Here is a 20,596-nt window from a genome sequence, read left to right on the forward strand (position 1 = left end):
CCAGCCTATCTGCTCCTGCAGGTTTCTTTCAGCAGATATTTCCTCCAGCTCCTTGCAGCTTTTGAGAGGCCAAATGCTCAGCATCCTGCCCTGTCCCAACCAGCAGGGAGTGCGGGCAAGAGCACCAATGCCAATGTTGGATAGATATCACTCCGGTTGCAAGACAGACTTATGCCTGCTGGTTGATCCTCATGGGGCAATTGAACATCCTCTGTTCCTGGAGGAGGATGTGACCTTGATCCTGCCCATAACATTTCATAACACAGTTAAGAGCAGCCTTGGCACTCACCTTGACACCGCGTGACCCTGGCTCGCCTACTGGTCCATCAGGTCCTCTGGCACCCTGGAAAAAGGCAAAAGAGAGGCAAAAATAAGAACACAGAGGATATCTCTCACTGGAAAATCCAGCTGTCACCCTATCCATGAGATCAGTCCTGGCTAAGCCAACCTATACCTGCTTGGGCTGTGCACAGCAGCTTGGAGCCCAGGACTCAAAAGATTCTTTCTGTGCTTTGTTGCTTCATTTCTCACTCTTACTAGCACATAGCAGTTTTTACTCCTGTTAAACCAACTACCAACCACAAACCAAAGCCAGAGGAGAAAAGCAGGCCAGGAACAACCTTATTTTCAGGCTACATGACAACAGTTTTGCAAGGCACAGACTTGTGGTTCCAGCCTTATTGACAGCAAACCTCTTCCTTCCTAGAAACTCTGCTTTTCCAACTCCCTTTATCCTTAACTCTTGACATATCATGCTGTCTCATCATCACTCAGGGCAATAAAGCTACAAAATACAGAGGCACATAAGCCCCTACACCATACAGTACCTTCACATCATCCTGGGCCTCAAATTCCTCACAAAGAGCAGGGTATATTTGCTGGCAGCTGAACTGCAAGTCTTCAGCTACAGCTACCTGCTATTTAAAGATCTGGCTGCTGTTAAGGATCAGGCAGGTGCTCATGCATATGCAGGCAGGGAGGAGCACAGCAGGCTGTGCTTGCTTTGGCAGGTCTGGTCCCATGCCCAGCATCTGTTCGAGGTGTGCAGGCACGAGGAGCTCAGGAGGTGTACAGGACATGCATCCTGCTGCACATGAGCAGTTGTGATGAGCTAACATTGAGGAGTTCATGGTACAGCCCAGGCATCATTGAGGAAGGGGCATCCTTGCTCTTCCAGGGGGTTCTAAGCAAGGAGAGCCCTGGGAAGAGGGGAAGGCTGTGGCCATAGAAGGGATGGTTTGGGTTGGAGGGACCCTAAAGATCATCCAGCTTTCATGCTACTTTCAGGAGAGATGAACACACAACCCTCTGCACCATTTGACCCCCAGAATCCAGTGTGTCACGCTGAGAACAGAGCCCCAGTGAGAGAAAATAAAACAGTTAAAAAAGGGCATATCAAAATATCTATTCATGGATGTCATGTCCATAATCAGGTCATCAGCTCAGTTGGGACTCTCAGACGCTACCACAGCATAAATAATAAATAAAAACACAGAGTGGTGCTAGAATGTAGTGGTAAGAGGAATTCGGAGAGCTGGCCAACATAGAAAGAGAGAAAACAGGAGCCAATGTGCCTAATCTGGATGCAAACCCAGTGCCAAAAGTAATAACAGGGCTAGGGAGCCAATGCGTTAGGAAAGCAGCTCCAGGATGACAGGCAAAGGGAGAGACTCACAAAGAAAGGCAGTGTACAGCAGAAATGTATAGGAGCCTCTGCCAAATTATTACAGCAGACAAACATTGTCAACATAAAATAAAGCAAAAACTTCCACTGTGCTTGGCAAAGCCTCTGTGCCGCTGAGTGGAGCAGAGATTAATAACTAAGGGTCTGTATCACATCGACAGTAAGACACAGCTCTAAAGAATACTCAGCCTGGTCTCCAGGGCAGGTGGACACAGGACTGTGCCCTAGGTGGGAGCCCCACAACAAACAGGGTGTTGCACAGACAGGCACTTTGCTGCACTGACATCACTGCAGCTCTCACCAGCCCAGACCACAAGTGCTGCAGCTCATGTTGGCCCCTAGATCAGGGAGCATTACGACCAAAAATGTTATTAATCCATGTCCCTATAAACCTCAAAGCACAATGACATAAACCAGAAGGTCATTTAAAAGCAGGACTATTGTCAGCTCGAGTCAGACTACCCTGTAAGTTGGAGTAGTGGGAGACCAGGGCTTGAAGTCACCTGTGGGGCTGCCTGGGGTGACAGGGACACTCAGCAGACACACAGAGCTGCTCACTGGGAAGGGAGGTGTCAGCAAGGGTCTGATATTGGCACTCTGGGAAAGCACCTTGCCACCCAACTGCTCATCCTCCCTGGAAAACAAAGGGCTCCCCTCGTCTTTGAGCAGCCACTCAGATATTTTGTGCAATTCCATTTTTACTACCTGAGATGATGGAGTGACCTGCTTGTGAAGGAGGGGAAGGATATGCAGACAGGAAGGATTACAGAGCTCAGGCCTGGAAGAGGGAGCACAGATCAGAAGAAGGTGGGATATGGAAATAACAGTGACGACCTAAGTTAGAGGTTTCCATTTCAGGACAGGCCCTGCTGGGAAAGGAAACTGGGATGCATCAGGTCCCTTCAGATCCATCTTCTGCAGCCTGTCCTGCCCTGCACAGCCCTTTTGCCAGTGCTGGGTTGCTCTGAGCTGGTGGAGGCTGCTGGGTGCCCTCAGCCCCTGCTCAGTGCAGCAGTGAGGGCTGTGCTTCTCAGCTGTCCAACCCAGCAGGGCTGGAAGTCTGGGGAGGTGTTTACGGTATCCTCATCTCTTCCAGCAGAGCCCTGTCACCAGCATGGCAGGATCTGCCAGGGCAATCTCACTTCACAGCAGTCACCTGCCTAATCCCATCACAGCACATCTCGTCGGCATCTGACCTAAGGAAGGAGAAAGTGACCCTCTATTCACAAATGTATGTGGCAAGCTTCATCTTCTCCAGCCTTCTGGGCTGTAAGCTGGGATAAAGGCTTCCTCTAATTCTCCCTGACAGGGAAGGCTACGTTTAGTCAATTAGTTAAATCTTTAAAACTCTCTTTTCCTGACAACGCTGGTTAGAGATGAGTGAGTGAGGTCCTGGCAGCTCTCCACAGAGCATCCCAATGCCAAATGCCTCCAGGCACAGCACGGTGCCTTCCCCCTGCAGACCTGGCAGCTTGGCTCTGCAGGCAGGGCTAAGGGCAAGTCTCTGGGCTCCCCTTGCACCCTTAGTGCCCCTTGGTCAGTGGGTGCCCAGGCCAGGATGGCATTTCCCTGAGATGTGCAGTGCCAAGCAGCTCTATCAGCAGCCCCAGACTAAACACAGCGTCGTGATGTTGGCTCAGTATGGACAGTGTCAGCTCACAAATGCAGAGAACCTGCAACTCAGGTTTGTTACTAGTTCAAGGTGAGGCAATAGGGATATATCCTGCTGCTAGAGCAGACAACATTCCTGCAGAACTAAATGCTGAGCAAGGTGTTTCTGCCGAGCTGTTTAAACAGCTACTCAGAGCTCAGAGAGAGGCAGACAGTGAGCAGCCTCTGAGCAGCAGGATGAAGGAGCAGCCAGTAGCTCCTTTCCAGAAATCCAAAACTTCTTTCTTACCCCTTTATCCAAATATTAATATTTCACTATCACAGTCTGGCCAAATGAAAAGCGAGCAGATGCCTCGAGTGGTGCTAAAGAGAGACATTGCTGGCCATGGATCTGGAGCAAACTTTTCCTCAAACATTTCTAGTGCTTTCTCAGTCAACCAGAAAGATCCCTGGAAACAATACAACACATTTCTGCTTCTTCTCTATAAGAAGCAACTCAGCTGGGCCTGGAAAAAGCAGTTATTTTCAGGCTTGCTTAGACAGCACTGCTTTACAAATCCCTGGCATTGACAAATTGCCGCAGGGGGTGATGCTGGGAAGCACTGGGTCCATGTGGCAGGGGCAGTGGTCCCTCCCTCTGGCACAGAGCAGCAGAGGGCTGGGAGTGCAGGTGTGCCCACCTTACCCTGGCTTTGCAGGCTCCACCTGGGCAGCAGCTAATGCAGGAGCTGGATGAATGAATGGCACAGTGGAAAAGAGAAATGTGCTTTGGGATTTGAAAAGCTTCTCTGTATTGCCTGAGCCAGAACCCAGCAGTGAGAGGATAAAATTCCAGAAATAATGACAAGCACCTTGCCCAGGAGAATGGGCCAAGGTAAGGCACTTTACAGCAGGATTTCAGGTGCAGCTGTATGATCTGAGTTGCAAAGTCATGGCTCCAGTTGATATTTAGGCTTTTGCAGAGATTCCCAGTCATCTTGATGACATTATCCTCAGGAGAGTACACTGGAGACTGCGTGTTTTCCTGCTGTGAGGAGCTGATTAGCAGAAATGTGCTGTTGGATTTAAGTGAGATAGGGTGAAGGACTTGCTGAATCAGCTGCCTCCAAATTTAAACCTTGATTTGGTTAAATAATTAGGTTTAAGCATGTACATAGCTGTCACTAGTTAAATATTAAGCACATGTCCAAGTGCTACACTGAGTAGGAATGAAGGGAAATCAGCCTGGGCTCACATGTCCAAGTTTCTTGTCCTTAGGGAAGAGGAGAGGGGAAACCATGTTTGAGGAAGATTGCTCAGTATCAGTTTGGTAGAATAAATGAAGACTTGGGAAGGAACAATAGCTCTGTCAGGACTAAAAAGAAGGTTGCAATTTGAAAGGAATTTTCTTTTGCAAATTTGTGCTTGTATCTTGACAATGCAAAAGCTATCACAACATAAATGCAGGACCCAAACCCCCTCCATTGTTCTTTACAATCTAAACCGTATTTGCTGTTTATGTTTCCTTCAAAAGCAAAATTACTTTAATGAAGTATCCACAAACAGAGCTCATGGAATCCACAAACATCTGGCAGGGCTGCATTCATGTTTCCATTCTGAATTGAATTACATCCCTTTTGTAAGCTTGGATAGACAGGGGGTGATGTCTGAAATTACAATTGGGGTATCATTTCCCAATCCTGAGAAAAGCAAGAACTGGAATTACAGGAGTAAGTAAGCAAACATAGAATACTCTGTGCCTGGAATATCTTTTGAGAGTATGAGGAGAAGGAAAACATGAGTGAGAGAGGTACAAAGCAGAAATCCTCCAGACAGAAGGTCTGCTGGTCCTTACAATCCCTGCATCATATTCACTGAAATCAGTAGGATCTCACAGCAAAGCCCAAGTCCCTTCTCTCTGCTGGGGATTCAAGAAAGGATGCCTGCCTGTCTCACAAATTCTGTATGGATCATACCACTGCAGTGCTCAAATGCACCAGATCTTCACCACGCCACAAGCCAGCAGTGGGTGTTGAGGGCAGGATCAGTGCAGGGCACCAGCAGCAGATCTGGGGGTTCAGTGCCTACCAGCAGAGGTTTACCCCTCTCTGATACTGATGTCCTTAGGGCAAGATCCATCCCTTAATGCCTCCTCTTCTCCAGGCACTGCCTCCCTTCCACCTCGACATTCTGCACACCCTGGGGTGACCTTCTGCAGGGCTCTGCAGCCTGCCAGGACACAGCCACAGCATTTCTGGCTCGCAGGGCTGGGATGCACTTTGAAGTCTGAGCTTTCATGCTGGAGGAATGTCCAGAGGGAGTGACTGGCACAGGGTCTGCTGCACTGAACATCAGGAGAGGAAACGTAAACCCAGGCCGTGAACCTGAAGGTCTCTGCAGTGTGGTACATCGTTCTGAGGATGGACAGTGCTGGCAGCAGCTGGTGTCCTGCAGGATTTCTCCAGAGGGTTTGGCACCCTGTCTCTCTGGATCCAACTACACCCAAAGGCAGGTCCCTGCTGTGCCAGCCAAACTCCTTTCTTGGGAGCTGCATTCAGTTTTGCTCTTGTTTTCGCCTTGTGTGATGATAATAAATATTCCCTTTCTCATTCCTGATAGTAGGAGTGGAGCTGGAAACAGCCTGGTCAGCTGTGCTTTCCTTGTGGGCTGAGGACTTTAGGCCAATGCAGATGTAAGAAGCCAAAGAAGGTTTATGTGAGTGAATCTTGTACAACCTAAGAGCCAAAAACTGCAGTTGCCCATGGATGCCTGCTGTGAGGAGAGGCTCTGTGCCAGGGATGTGGTTGGCATCCCTGGCTAGCAGGGAGAGGAGGCAGTGCTGGGACTCCTTCTCTGTCACTGCAAACATTCAAGGCACTGGCAGAAGCATCTGATCCCTTTGGAGGACCCACAACTCCAAAACCCCACACAGTCACAGCCTGAATTCATCCAGAAGGTGCTTCCCGTTCAACTCTGAGCTGTAGTTTTACCTTGAGTATTTTCCACCATCCATTCAGAGCCTCCCATGAACACCTCCAGTTTCTCATCTGTCATGCTCATGGATGTCCTGGACAGTTCAGTTAATCACAGTGCAGCACAGAAGAATCTCACTCCCCAGGGACCCCTCTGAGAGCAGAGCTGGAGAGAGAGCTCCATGGGCATTTCCACCAAGGAGAACAGAGGTGTAGAAGCTGTTTTTCCCAGTCACAAGATAAAAACTGAAGCCTGATATGCATCTGCCAGGCTTGGATGTTAGTGATGTCCTTCTATCTGTGCTTTGAAAGCTTAGAGCAGTTCCAGGGTACATAACTCTGTGGTTATAAAGCTTCCTAATTGGTTATTCCATTTCCTTTTGCTGGTCACAGCTATTTGAAGAGAGGATTCACTCTGGTATAGGGAAACATATGCAATCCTTGGCTGTCCTGAATTCCCCAAGCAGGAGTTGCAGTAGAAGCAGAGATTGGGGGTAGGTAAGATGTATAGTTTACTCCAGTGTACGTCTTTGAAAAATGAAACATGGAAACAGATCCTTGGAGGGAGAAATGCAAAACATGTTGTTGCTGGGGCCTTCAGCAGAACTCACGTGCACTCGCTATTAGTGCTTTGTAAAGCAGCTGGACAAGGAAAAACAGCCCAAAGCAGGGATGCTCCTGCAGGAAATATCCCGTTGGAGGAGAAAGATGGAAGAGCTCAGCGGGATGTGGGCTGGATGTCACAGGCAGGAAAACAAGCAGCTTTGGCAGGTCTAGAGGTCATTCTGCTGTCACCCAAACAGAGCAGGAAGAGCCACACAAGAACTGACTCAGAGTGCCTGGGAGCTATTTATCCCGTGGAACAAGGACTTGTAGCCCCACTGGTGATGCCAGTTAGCCCCACCACCCAGCACTAGGCCGGGGGCTGCTCTTGCCACGCAGAGCGAGGTGTCACACATGCTTACAGTGTGGAACTGCCTAGATAAAATCAGGGCCTTGTGTCATGGGCTGGAAAAGCCCACAGAAAGACACAGGATGTGCTTAGAATGTGATCTGCTGACAATGCAAAACACACCTTCCTCACAACCCTGCAGAGCACTGCCCGCAGGGATCGCTCCTGTCAGACTGGAAGGGGAGGCATGGCAAGAGCAGGCTGCTCAGCTCCTTGTCAGCTCTGTTTCTGCCAGCCTCACCTCTTAATTCTAGGTCATGACATAACATTTCCTCCTTCATCTGCCTCTGGTTAAACCAAAACACTTCACATCTCAGCTGCTCTCTCTCCCTCAGCAACAAACGCATCTTTTCTGGGCTTCTATCTGCACCCTTTTCTCCAGCCCATGTACATCTATCAGATGACTAAGTCTCCACCATACACACCAAAAGCCATTTGTAAACCATATTTTGACACTGCAGGTGGTTGGAAAAGACAAACTAGACCACGATAACCTTTACACTGGACACCTCTCTGCCCATACACATCATTTGTGTTCACATCCCTGGTAAGACTTGCTCCGAGGACAACAGCAGAAACATGGCTGAGGAGGTGCTGCCCAACTTCTGCTCATCTTCACACCCTTAGGCTAATTCACCAGATTGCTTTGCCAATGGCTGGAAGAGGAAAGGGATAAAAACTCATGGAAACTGCTCACCCTGCGGCCTTTCATCCCTCTGATCCCTGGCGCACCACGGGCTCCTGCTGGACCCTGGAAGGGGAAAAGGGAAACAAAATGAAGATGGGAAGGAGGAAGACAGCAGCTGTGGTTAGACCACACACCCCTACATGATCTGCAGGGGCCTCAGACCCTTCACCAGCAAGTTGGTTCATTAAACTCTTGCCAAAGACATTACCATATTCACTTGTCTAAAAATGGTCTTTTTTAAAACTCACTGATTGTCTTTGGAGTATGAACATTTAGGCCAAGGATCCTGGCTGTGGTTTGTATGCTTAAGAATTTGCAGCCTGTTATCTGTGTCAGTGGTGTGATGTAAAGAGATGTTGAACATCCAGAATCCCCTCTGAAGCTATTAAAAGCAGCTGTTGCTCAGTGTCTGTTCAAAAATAATAATAACCAGGATCTGGTTCTTAGTTGTCCAAATATAAAATCAGACACCTCATCTTGGGTATCCAAGTTTGATCTTTTCAGCCAAATACTGATTTTATCTACAAGTAACTGTTGCCCTGTTAGTGCTGTATAAATATTGATGCTGGCAGATAGACGCTAATTTCATTTGGACTGTTGGTGGTGTGGGTGATCCTGTTCTTACACTTACTGAAGGATTTCAGGTTTTCTTTTAACCTGGACTTGTACACACTTGATTGATTAATGTGCTTACAGAAAATGCAAAAAAAATCCAGCTTTTTTCCCTTGCTAGAATATTTAGCAGTATCAAACAATAAAGGGTATATTCACATTATCAGGACTTACTTTTGTATGACAACTTAACGCTATTTAAAGTTAGTGCCTTTCTGCTGTCAGAAAAGAAAAACCTCCAAATGACACATTCCATCCTTACTCTCTCAAACATTCCACATCAAGTTTGGCTATTTATACATTAATAGCATTTACCAACTGTCAACCCTGCAAACTCCACCATGGACCAGAACAAAACTGGACTATGATCCCACTGCTCATGCCACTGCCAGTAATGAAGATTTTGCCCTGGGAATGGAGATATCTTTCTGCATGGCATGTGAGTTCAGAACACAAATGCTTAGCTGTTCTCACTCGAGATGGAAAAGTCAGTTGACTGGAACTGTGTTTGTGATCACAGTAAATCTCAGTTTTGGTAGTGAGGTCAGTAGCAACTGGCACAGAGAGGCAGTAGATGTGTCAGAGGGCTGTTTTATAGAGATTTTTATGATAAACACGTACTGAAATGAAATTCTTTGATGGTATTTGGAATATCCTCTGGAAGTCTCAGCCTATGCCAAATAGCTTATGAAAATACAAGGACAGAAACATTCATTGTGATGGCAAAATCTTGAGGGAACAACTAGATACCACACTAAGGATTTCAAGGAACTGTTTAGGAGAAGACAAGTGACTCTAATATATCTATATTTATATACATTCTTTTCAGAAATGTATATTAACACGAAAGATGTACTATGATGGTGAGGAAGGAGAGGGAAAAGGAATTCACAAACCTCAGTGAGCTGAAACTAAGGGCAAAGTTCCCTACTATTGACTACACTTTTTGTTCCTATTCCCAATCACTCTCTATTGAATTCATCAGCCACTGGAGAGCTTAATCTCAAAGATTGTAACAGGACAAACAACAACAGCATGCCTCAGGTCTGGTTTGAAAAGAAAATAAGGAATTCTTGGTGGAGAAACAGCTGGAGTTAATGAGCAGGGATTTGATATTAGGGGATTGTTTGATTTACTGCCTTTGTGGGGAAGTTTGATTTATTGAATTATGGCTTTTTAAAATGCACCCTTAGAGGAAACATTTTGCTTGGATGAACTTGCTATTTGCCTGTAGGAGAAGAAGGAACTGAAGGAAGTGGAAGGACCTGGGGACAGTCTCAGCTCCCAGAGCTGTGCCAAGAGGTTTCAGCATCTCCACTTGGAGTTGATGCCTCAACTCATACAGTTGCTGCCATGCCCCAGTGAAGTCAGACAAAACTCAGCCTGAGCTGAAGGTACAGTCAGTCAGTGGTGCACTAGATGCTGCTCAGGACTGGAGCTTTCTGCCATGGGGCTAGCACAGAACCTTCTTCAGCCAAGGGCAGTCACAGGCACAGAGCAAGCAGGGAGCCTGCCTAATGCTCCAGCTATCCCCAGGTCCTGCAGCAGCTAAAAAAGGGACATGTAGAGATATCCAGTTTCCTCCTAGGCTTCTGTCAATAGCAAGTGCTGCCAGGAGGAGCCACAGAACAGCTCAGTGCTGGGGACTGCAGGCAGCACCATGCTGCCTTCACTGTAAGGGTCTGGCTAGTACCATGGCACTGCTCCTCAGGCAGAGATGGGTCACCCTGAAGGTGCTGCTTGACCTCAGACCCTTTCTTTCCCTCCCTTCCACTGTGCAATCTGTGCCCAGGCAGCAGCTGCCTGCAGCCAGTGCACCCAGAGCATCCCTGAGCTCCCTGCAGCAGGCAGAGCTGACCCTGATCTGGAGGCCAAGCCTTTGGCATTGCCCAGGCATTTCACTACTGTGATCTTCTTCCCAATTAACAACACTGTGGGAATTCACACACTGAGCAAAATCCATTCCCTGCACTGTCCAGAGCTGCCTTTCTGTTGGCTGCAGCGAATGGCACACAGTGGCACTTGTGCTGCTGGGAGAGCTGGAGCTCAGGCTAAACAATGGCTGTGGGAAACTGGAGCCAGGCTCAAATCTGCCTCCACAGCCACTGCACACTCCAGCCAGAGCTGCACATGTGGCAGATGAGCCCATCCAGACTGTCTGTCTGGGGCAGCTGCTCTGCCAGCGAGGGCTCCGCATGACACAGTCACCACGACACATTGCTGCATCACATGATGTGATCACCATCCTGCCAACAACTCCCAGCAGGTGTAGAGGACATTGCAAGAACACCTTGAGCTAGTGAGCTTGTGTCCTGACTGCTGAAAGGGCTGAATTTTGACTTTTGCATCCACCATTAGGGAAATGAGCTAGAGAAGTTTGAATTCAGAACGACTTTTTTAGCTTCTCTTCCCACCTTGCTCTCACCCGTGCCCCATCCCTTTCCCCACATCTCTTGTTCATATCAAACTCAGACAAACTGAGATACAGGTGCTTGTCTTACCCCATGAATGGCCAGGATATGGGATGCTGGCTTTTGGTCTTTTGCATCCACCATTAGGGAAATGAGCTAGAGAAGTTTGAATTCAGAACGACTTTTTTAGCTTCTCTTCCCACCTTGCTCTCACCCGTGCCCCATCCCTTTCCCCACATCTCTTGTTCATATCAAACTCAGACAAACTGAGATACAGGTGCTTGTCTTACCCCATGAATGGCCAGGATATGGGATGCTGGCTTTTGGTGGTGGTATTACAAAGCAGTGATAGTCTTTACTTACTGTGGGTCCAGGGATCCCAGGAAAACCCACTGCTCCTGGCGTCCCGGGGTGTCCCTGAAAGGAGGAACAACCAGGTGTCAATGTCCAGAATCTGGTCAGCCCTTCTTCCTCCAAGTGGGAAGACAGGAATAAACAGGAATTGTTGGCTGCTTGCAGGTCTGATATTTGTCAGGGTAAAACTGTCAACGACGGATGGAGTTTGCCAGGCTGTCAACAGCTCAGCTCCAGCCTTGGTACAGGTAGCAGCAGCAAGATTTTAGAACAGCCCAGAAGAGAACGGGCTGATGAAGATGAAAATCTGTCTTTGGGTCTTGCACTGTGGTAGACAGGAATTATATGTCAGAGCAAGACAAAGTCTGGCTGAGATCCCCTCTGTTAAACTCCTGAAAGGCACCCCTGAATGGAAGCTACACAGCAAGACACTGTGAGAGTGCTGCCTGAGCACTGCATCTCCAGCTGCTCTGGGCAGCCTGGTGGTTTGTGAACACGGATCCCTGTTCCTGGACCCTGGCAGCTCAGGAGCCAGAATGTTTGGGAACAGGCAATCCTTCAGTTCCTGGTTATCTCCAGTTGACACAGCAGGTCCTCAGCTGACGGAGCTGCAGAACACACTCCAAACCCCAGTGTTTCTCTGAGGCTGCTGAACAGGACTGGTGGAGAGAGGTTCCACCTCAACATCCAGTCAAATGGCCATTCCCATCCTCACAAAGACAGGAAGAGTTTGCAGCTGTTTCCATGGAACTAAAAGGCCAGGAGAAGCTGCACCCTTGGCGAGGACAGAGAGAGAGAGGCAGCAGCAAGAGCGAGAGGATGCAGACTTACTCCTTACCATCGACCCCTTGACTCCGGGAGGGCCTGGGGGTCCCACTGAGCCACGGTCACCCTAGGAGAGAGACAGGTGCATGGGGTACCAAAAAAAATCACTTCTTCACTCCAAAAGTCTTATCCCCACATGCAAACCATCTCACTTCCCCTGAGTGCATCCCTGACCCTACAGCTCAGCCAAGAACAGGAGACAAGGTGTGAGCCTCCAGGTGTATCACCACAACCCATGAGACCCAGATGAAAGCATGGCTCCAGCAATGGATACTGACAGCTCCTCTGGGAGAGGGTGGCAATTCCCACCACAAATGCTGTAGTCTCTCTCCAGCCCCAGTGATGCACAGGGAATTAGGTGTGTTATGTTTGTGTGCATGGGGGGACGAGGAAGGAGGAGTTATCAAATGCTGCCAAGTAGTTTACACCCAAAATCTGACCTACCTTCCAACAGTGGAAGGGGAAATATTTTCTGGGCTCTAAGGAGTTCATTAAAAACAAACCCCAGAGTTTGTGTTGTCACCAGTTGGCCCTTGTAAACCAATGTACGGATTTTTTTTTTTCTCCCTGAATGGATGGATTTTATTAAGTATGCATTAACTGTATTGTTCTCTTTGATAATCTTTGGATTCTACTGGCTTCAGTCTTAAGTTTTGCAGCTCTCAGGATGGAGATTGCTGACTCAGCTATGTCTAATGAAAGCATATTTCCCACTTCATTTAGCTCACAAGAGCATAGTAAGCTGTAGAATACTATGCCAACTGGAGGCCTGATTGAGGTTTTGATTTGATGATAGTTATTTCTGTCATCACTAAGTTTGTCCTGGTAGAGAGGTCTGATAGAAATCACAGCTGTGCTGAGGATCTCTGAGGGCAGATTTTCAAAGCATGGCCAGGGCTTGCCTTGACATCAATGTAACATCATCACGTTACAGAGCCCATCAGGAAGATGAGGATAGCTCATGTGGTCAAGGCTTTGGCATGGAAGTCATAGGGACAGATGTGAATTTAATGGAGTGGGAAAAAAGATCATCTCACACCTCCTGCATGGCAAACCCCTTATTCCTCATTCAATTCAGGGCTGCAGCTGCCGTTGAGACAACTCATGCAGGCACCAATTTTCTGTGTAACCACCCTGGACACATCACAGACTCTTTATTCCTCTGTTTTCCTTCTCCGAAATGCAGCCCACGTCATGTCATTCCTTTTAGTTCTGGAGTGCCTTGACAGCTTGGACTGAGGCTGCTTCTGCTACTGCCCCACCGGAGCCCACGGAGTGGAACAACCTTTGCAAAAGCTGCTGCAGACAGATGATAAAATGCATCTGCAGTGAGCACTGTGTAACTGTCACAGAGTCTTTACAGCAGTACCCAGAGGACAGTGCTTGAAGTAATAAATGGGAGAGAGAGCACTGATGTGTGGAATGCATCATTTTATGCTCTTGACTATCTTTATGGCTGGACTGTGAATAATTAAACCCCCAATGAAAACCAGCAGCCTGCAAGTGAGGTACAATGAGTGACATAGATGATTTGTCTTTGGAAGCTACTCCTGAATAAAATTTTACACTCTAATAGAAAACAAATTAATGTCCATTTACATTTTTATGGAAATCAAGCCATTTTTCTTCCTGGAAGAAACATGTGTCTGTACTGTACACAAGAGGGCACCAGCCCTTAGCATGCCCAACGCAACCAGGGGCAGCTGGACGGGATGGTCCTCATCAAATAAAAAAGGAAATAAATATTTGGACCAGCCTCTGCTCAGATAGGTGACTGCACTCTTGTACCTCCCCTGCACCTGAGAAATTGCTGAGGTCTCCTGTTCATTGCCGGCTCAACTCTCATCCTGTGTGATCACCCTGGCAACTCAGCATGGGTTTGTGAGAACATCTCTGCACAAATCTGTAACCTCAACTCCATGGACTCCTCCCTTGACCAGGAACACATGGTTGATGGGTCCCTCATTCCCATAAAAACCAGAACTGCCTGTTAAATACAAACTGTCTGGCACATTATGAACGAGAAAAGTCAGATTTCCAGAGAATATTTGACAGCATCTCCTTGGAGGGCAGTGCATTTTAATTCCTGCATGAGAAGTGGATGATTCTGGCCTGGTCCAAGACTAGCTCAGACACCTTGGACGTGTTGCTTTCCCAGCTGGGTGTTGCACTGACATGACAACTTAAACCCCCACAACATTCCTTCCACCCCAGTCTCCCTCATCCTGCAAAAGTTACAACCACCACTTCAGTGCAAGCAATCTTACCTTTTCTCCCACTATTCCAGGCTCCCCTACTGGACCAATGAAACCCATTAGACCCTGAGGAAAAGAGGAAAACGCAATTAATTTCCAGTTTTATTTGCTGAGAAAGTAAACAGTTTCTTCGGTCCACCTTGCTGGTTGCAATAGCACAGCATCCCTCATATAATGCTCAGTAATTCCTACTGGCTACCAGAGCGGACGGAGTCGCTCCCGGCCATGGGAATGTGGAACTCCACAGCTGGTGCTGCTTTAGGCGCCAGCTGGAACGGCAGCACTAGGATCTGCAAGAACCACAACACACAGTGTAGGGGATGAGTTAAGCACGTTTCGTAGAGAGGACGAGTCCATGGCGTGGCTTTGTTTTGCAAGCTCTTCCCAACACTCATCAGCGCAGCTTCCCCGAGAGCATCGACAGCGGGAGCTCCTGGGCTGCACAGAGACAGAGACTTGCCATCATTTCAGCTGCTGGACTGGGTAGACTTCCTCTGGGTTAATCCAAGCTGCCTCAGCCCTTTGTGCAGACTAATTTTGCCCTGGATAGTGTCATGCTGGTGGGATGCCAGTAGGAAATAAAGGTCTCCTCAGCCAGAGGGGCCAGCAGGGCAGTGGATCTAGCACAGCACTCAGAAACTGTCTTGGAAAAAAACCCCAGTCTAAGCTCAGGATTTAACAACATTTGGGATAACGAAGAAACAAACAGAACTGCTTCTAATTAAGAAGATGGAAACAGATGCAATCTCAAGATTCCTGAGAATTAAAATATAGCAGCCTCCCTACCAGCTCCAGTGGTTTCTGGCTCTAGAGATGCAAGGGACAGTCCCCTCGGCCACCGCAGGCGCTCGCTCTCACTGCACGGTTCTCATGGCCTTGTCCTGAATCCCAGCAAGGGTCACTGGGAGACAGATATCTATATTTAGTTCCTCAAGTGAATCTGTAACTAAAGGGATTCATCTCCTGTTGAAACACTTCATAACCTGCCCACGCTTGGCATGGGTGGTGTCAAAGGAAGCCATGCCCCAGCTTGTTAGATTTTAGGCAGCAGTCTGATCCATGCTGGGGGGTGGCTGCTGCAAGTCAGAGACCAGAGACAGATTCTCCAGTGGTATCATCCTGATCTTCCCCTTTTTTTAGAAATCTTCATAATAAATCGTGAAGTTCCCCTGTGCAAGAAGAAACAGCAGTCTGATCCATGCTGGGGGGTGGCTGCTGCAAGTCAGAGACAGGAGATGGATTCTCCAGTGGTATCATCCTGCTCTTCCTCTTTTTTTAGAAATCTTCATAATAAATTGTGAAGTTCCCCTGTGCAAGAAGAAACACAATGGGGGAAAGCTACACCAGCAAGGCAACTTCTGCAATGTGGTCTCAAAAGGGTGAGCTTACCACACTGCTGTCTCCTTTCCCAGGAAACAGCAAGAAAAGAAGGAAAAGTTTCCTCTTTGTAGTCCTGCTGCATTGCTTTTTCCATTCCCAGCTGGTCTGACACGTGTGCAGTTCGTAGAGGAGCTCTCTGCAGCCTGTGCATCACCGTGGCACCGTTCACATCCGAGCACCGACAGAGCAAGGTGATACAGCCCAGGTACAGAGGAGCACCCAGTGCCCCCAGAGCAGTCTGCTCACAGGCTGTGAAACTCCTCTCACCAAAAGCAGATGCTCTTCTTCCCCCTCCCTGTGAAGTTACACTCAGAATGTGGAGATGCAGCACAAAATAAGCAGCCTCACTGCTATTCCCTCATGCGTGAGGCTCAGCAGACCCACTCAGAGACAGAGAACACAACACGGGTCGCTCCCCGGTGACTTCCATCGGGAGCAGCTTCTGATGATGACTCCAAGCACTGTCAGACTCTGTGCATTAACAGTTTTCATGCCGTGCAATTAAGTGCCATCCTTTGAGCATCACTGCAGACTGGAGCTCCTTGCTGAGACATGCTGATGGGCTCAACAAAGGCATCACTCACTGGGATGCTCAACTGGCTTCACTCCTTGCAGAGAGCAGTCACGTTCTCTGCTCTGAATGGGGCTTGTCACTCCAGTATGGGAGCAACATCCAGATAAAAAGGATTTGGGAAAAACTCATGAGAGAAGGCAAAGAGCTCGGTGGGTATGTCAGAGACTGGAGATAGATGCTTGTGTTAAAAATTCATCCAGAGATGATGTCTCAGGGAACTGACATGCCATTGTGCCATGATGGGAATATTGGATAGCCACAGGAAAGCAGCTACTACCAGGGAAGCTCTGCTGTTCTGTCAGGGGCTTGATGTCACCGAGAGCAGCACAGGTCTTTGCTTTGAACTGGTCTTTGTGTATGAAGCTGAGGCTCCCAGAGCACAGGTGTCCCATCGTGGCCATGCTGCACAGACAAGCCAAGTGGGAGCAGAGCAGCCCCAAAGGGAGAGCAGGAAAATCTGCACCATCTGCCTGTGCCAGGTTGTCACTGGGTGGCATTGCTGAAAGCTGCTGGATCAATTATCCTTTCGATTAGATACAAGTGCAGATAGATAACTGCATCCAGTTTCCACAGTTTTTCTTTACCCTGAGGCCACGAGGAAGGCAGAGAATGGCAAAGCAACGAGATGCAACAAGGAAATGTTTTGCTAGGCAAAAATCAGACAATACAGCAAGAAAGATTAAATCTGTTCCTTCATTTCTAATTTCTTGGAAAACTGCAGAACTTTCTCCCTGGGGAGATGTTCTTTAAGATATTGCTGGTTGCTTAGGTCAGTCCCAGCAGAAGAGAGATCCTTACTCTGCAGCAAGTGCCAGCACCACTCAGAACAAGACTGTTTCTGAACAAGGGCCCCTTCTGAGGGGCACTGCATAGCCAAGCTCAGGCTTGAAGGCCAATCTTGTGTCACAGTGTCCACGGCAGCATCAGCTTCCACCCTAAAAAGTCTCTAAGGAATCTGGGTCATGCGGCGAGATGTACTGGTGGTGCTCTGCAGATGGGTTTGCAGGGACTGCAGCATGCCAAGAGCCTCCAGCCCCAGCAGCCTCCCAGCACCTCTCCTGCTGTCACAGATGTGCCGTTCGTTATCGCAGCTTGTGCAAAACCTGCCAGCATGGCCAACACGCGCAGGGCAGGGGCAAACTCCGCACCGGCTGCACGGACAAACGGCAGGATGGAAGGGGAGCACAGCCAACACTTCTGGTCTGGTTTTCACTCCAAAACCAGTGAAAATTCTGTCTGTGCTGGTGCATCGTGTTTCTGCTCAGGGGAAGATGTCATTGCTTCCCACACACCCAGCGAGAAGAGCATCCCACGGTGCTGACCGTGGGATCCCACAGTGTGATCAGGCTTCCAGCACAGTAGCTCTGCAGTGTTTGCAGCCAACACTGTCTGCTCTGGGCTAAATTAACTAACATTGCTATGTCTACATGCAGACACAAATCGAGATAGATATGTCTAGGCCAAATAAATCTCAGCAAATTATTGGGAGTATACGAAACAACTGGGGGAGATTGGGCAATGATGCTCTTCGCCGGCCGAAATGGGATAGACACTAAAGGGAACACAAGGAGGTTGAGGTTATAACACAGAAAGATTTAGGTTTTAAGAGCCAGAAAATCCACCAGTGGCAAATATTTAATCTAAGCAGACGTGAATTGTGGCCATTACACTCAAATGGCTGCGGCATAACACATTTTTCCCAGGTTCCCAGGGTTGAAGAGAAGGCCTGCATCAAACAGGACTCCAGGCAGTGTGTGTAATGATGCACGTGAAGTCCCAGCAGCGGTGGCTGCCCGGATAAAGGCCACAGTACACAGGAAGGAATGTAAAACATTTATATTAGACAGAGAGTTCAGCATGTCGCTCATGATTCAGTCTGCTGTATTCCCCAGCCAAGGGCATGGCGGAAAAGGGATGGAGATTGTTAAAAAGTTGCTGGGGGCTTGGGGGGAAGGAAAGGGGGGGACTGGTGGGTTGTAATTCCTAACTCCTGTCTCGCTTTCTCCATTTATTGTCCAGGCCTGTCATAATTAAGCCCCCCCTCTTGGCTCTATCAACAGAGAGCAAGTCAGCAATGAAGCCTTGCATAAATCATAGCCCATTTGAGAGAAACGAGCGACCAGGCGAGCCCAGCGTGAGCAGGGTCTCCCAGGGACGGGACCGCCAGTCGCTCCCAGCGGGAACCGATCGTGGCCTTTCTGTTTTACTGGTTCGCTAGAACTCAAAACAAAACAAACCAGGGACAAAGGATGGGAGGGAGTAAATGTACAATCCTCCCATTCAGATGAAAGAAAGGGAAAGTAAAACAGTAAATATCACAGTTTAAGGGAGGACGCTCTGACCCGCAAAGAACAGCCATGTGGCTTAACCCCCTGTGCACCAGGCTCAGCTGTACCCTGGGGCTGTGTTGGGCTCCCACTGCCCTGGGGAGTGAGGGAAGGAAGGTGGAGTCACGCTGTCAAAACACCATGGCACATCAAAGAGGCTGAGAACACTACGGTGCCCATAAATCCCTGGGGGAGAGGTCTGGAGGTCAGAGACTCTCTGGAGGAGAAGGTAAACAGCTCCAAGACATGGGAAACACAACTCCCTGTTCAGTTCTTGGTGACCCACTTGACCTTGGCCAAGTCAACCAGGATCTCCCCGTGTCAGACCCCACCTGCAAACCCAAGACTGCAGCCCCTCTTCCTTCAGAAGGGCACTGCAAGGAAAACACATGAAGGAGGTACCTGATGGCCCTGGGGTCCTTTGACAAATTATGTTCAAATACTACTGGATGCTGGGACAACTTGCTTCTCCCTTGAAAGATGAGAGACCTCCAAGAAGCCATGAGGTGACTGTCCTTCCCAGCACAGTGTGATGTGTGTGTGGCTGACCCTAAGACCGCCCTGCGAGTGAGCAGGGCTGTCACTTCTTGTGCAGAGGGAGGGATTCCAACAGCTGCTCCTGCTATGACAGGACCTCTTCATTCTCACTAGGGATGCAGGTCAAACACAGCCTCTTTCAGCTGGCACAACTCTTCACTGGTATTTTCAGCCTCTAGTGCCCAGCAGGGAGTCCTGGCACGGCAGGAGCCTTCCCTAGTTTGCTGTTCTGTCCACTGCAGGGTGTTGCTTCTCCTGCAGGTCTGTCTGACCTTCAGCATGGACATTTCGGTGACATCCTCCTGCTCTGCATTCTCAGCTCTGGGACAGGAAGGCTGGTGGCCTTGGCCACAGGCCCCATATTCCTCTTCTTTTTCTTCTGACTCTATCTACAGGCAAGGAAGGGTTAACCCACACATTTCCAGGGTACTGGGGCACCCAGCAGCTGGAATCCTTCCAGCACATGAAGACAACAAGCATCTCATGAATGAACTTCCCGAGTCAGTGTCCTTGCAATGGAAAAACTATGCATCGGGGACTGCCCTGTGGCTAAAAACCTCATTTTTCAATGAGAGCTCAAGTATCACTGGAAACCTTACAGCAACTCCCATTTTATTTTCCTAAACAGATGTCCCTAAGAAAAGGAAGCAAGCTCCAATGAGATGGATGGCTGATCTCTTCTCGTGCTGTTATGCTGAGGGTTTCCACTGTGAGAGAACCCATATGGTGAGCTGAGCAGCACTTTGGAAAAGTGTGCCCAGTCTTGTTGTGGAATGGAAAGCATCAAGGTCTCCACAAGAGCAAACAGAGTGAGGTGATGGTGTCATCTTTTAATGCCAAGTGACCTGAGTAGGTCAACCTCTCAGATCTGCAAAAAACCAACACATCCCCAACACCAACCGCTGAAGTTTGAGTGGAGGGAGGGATGAAACCCCAACACTCCAACATCATTCAGCAGAGGTGTGATGGGAAAGGAGGTTATTTCTCATTAACCTGGTGAGACATTTTTGTTCTAATGACTTGACTGGTATGGAAATGGAAACTCTTTCTGGGTGATATTTCTAGACAGAGACTAATTGACTAAGAATAATACAGACGGCTTTCCTACCACTGTGCTGGTTTCAGTGTCAGCAGAGGCCAGCTGTGTTTTCTTTTCGGTGAACAGTGCCTACAGTTCTCATCCAAGGTCAGTCCTGAGGGACATTAAAGAATAATAATCCTAATGATGCTTTGTTCTTCAAGGACAATGTCTTGTTATGGATCTCTTCTAAATACCCATTTTAAACAGCATCCACAGGTGTCACCTAAGAACTGGATGCATTGGGCTAAGCTCAGTGCAGGGTTGTCTCACACCTCCCACAGAATGGGAAACTGAGGCACAGAGCACTGGAAGGTTTTGCCTGAGATTGTGCAGAATCTGACAAAGCTGTAACTA

General features: G+C 48.5%; 1 protein-coding gene across 1 annotated transcript in view; it reads right to left on the reverse strand.

Moving 5' to 3' along the window:
* The window catches only part of COL27A1 (collagen, type XXVII, alpha 1), a gene marked incomplete at its 5' end in the record, with an annotated part of 139,000 nt that overhangs the window by 41,314 nt on the left and 77,090 nt on the right, over positions 1-20,596 (reverse strand). Inside the window, 5 exons of the mRNA XM_009077373.1 lie at positions 290-343; positions 7,896-7,949; positions 11,273-11,326; positions 12,102-12,155; positions 14,356-14,409. Coding sequence (XP_009075621.1) covers positions 290-343; positions 7,896-7,949; positions 11,273-11,326; positions 12,102-12,155; positions 14,356-14,409 — 270 coding nt within the window. The remainder of the gene's footprint in view (positions 1-289; positions 344-7,895; positions 7,950-11,272; positions 11,327-12,101; positions 12,156-14,355; positions 14,410-20,596) is intronic.

Source organism: Acanthisitta chloris, unplaced genomic scaffold (assembly GCF_000695815.1).
Source record: "Acanthisitta chloris isolate BGI_N310 unplaced genomic scaffold, ASM69581v1 scaffold3966, whole genome shotgun sequence".
In the NCBI taxonomy this organism is placed as follows: Eukaryota; Metazoa; Chordata; class Aves; order Passeriformes; family Acanthisittidae; genus Acanthisitta; species Acanthisitta chloris.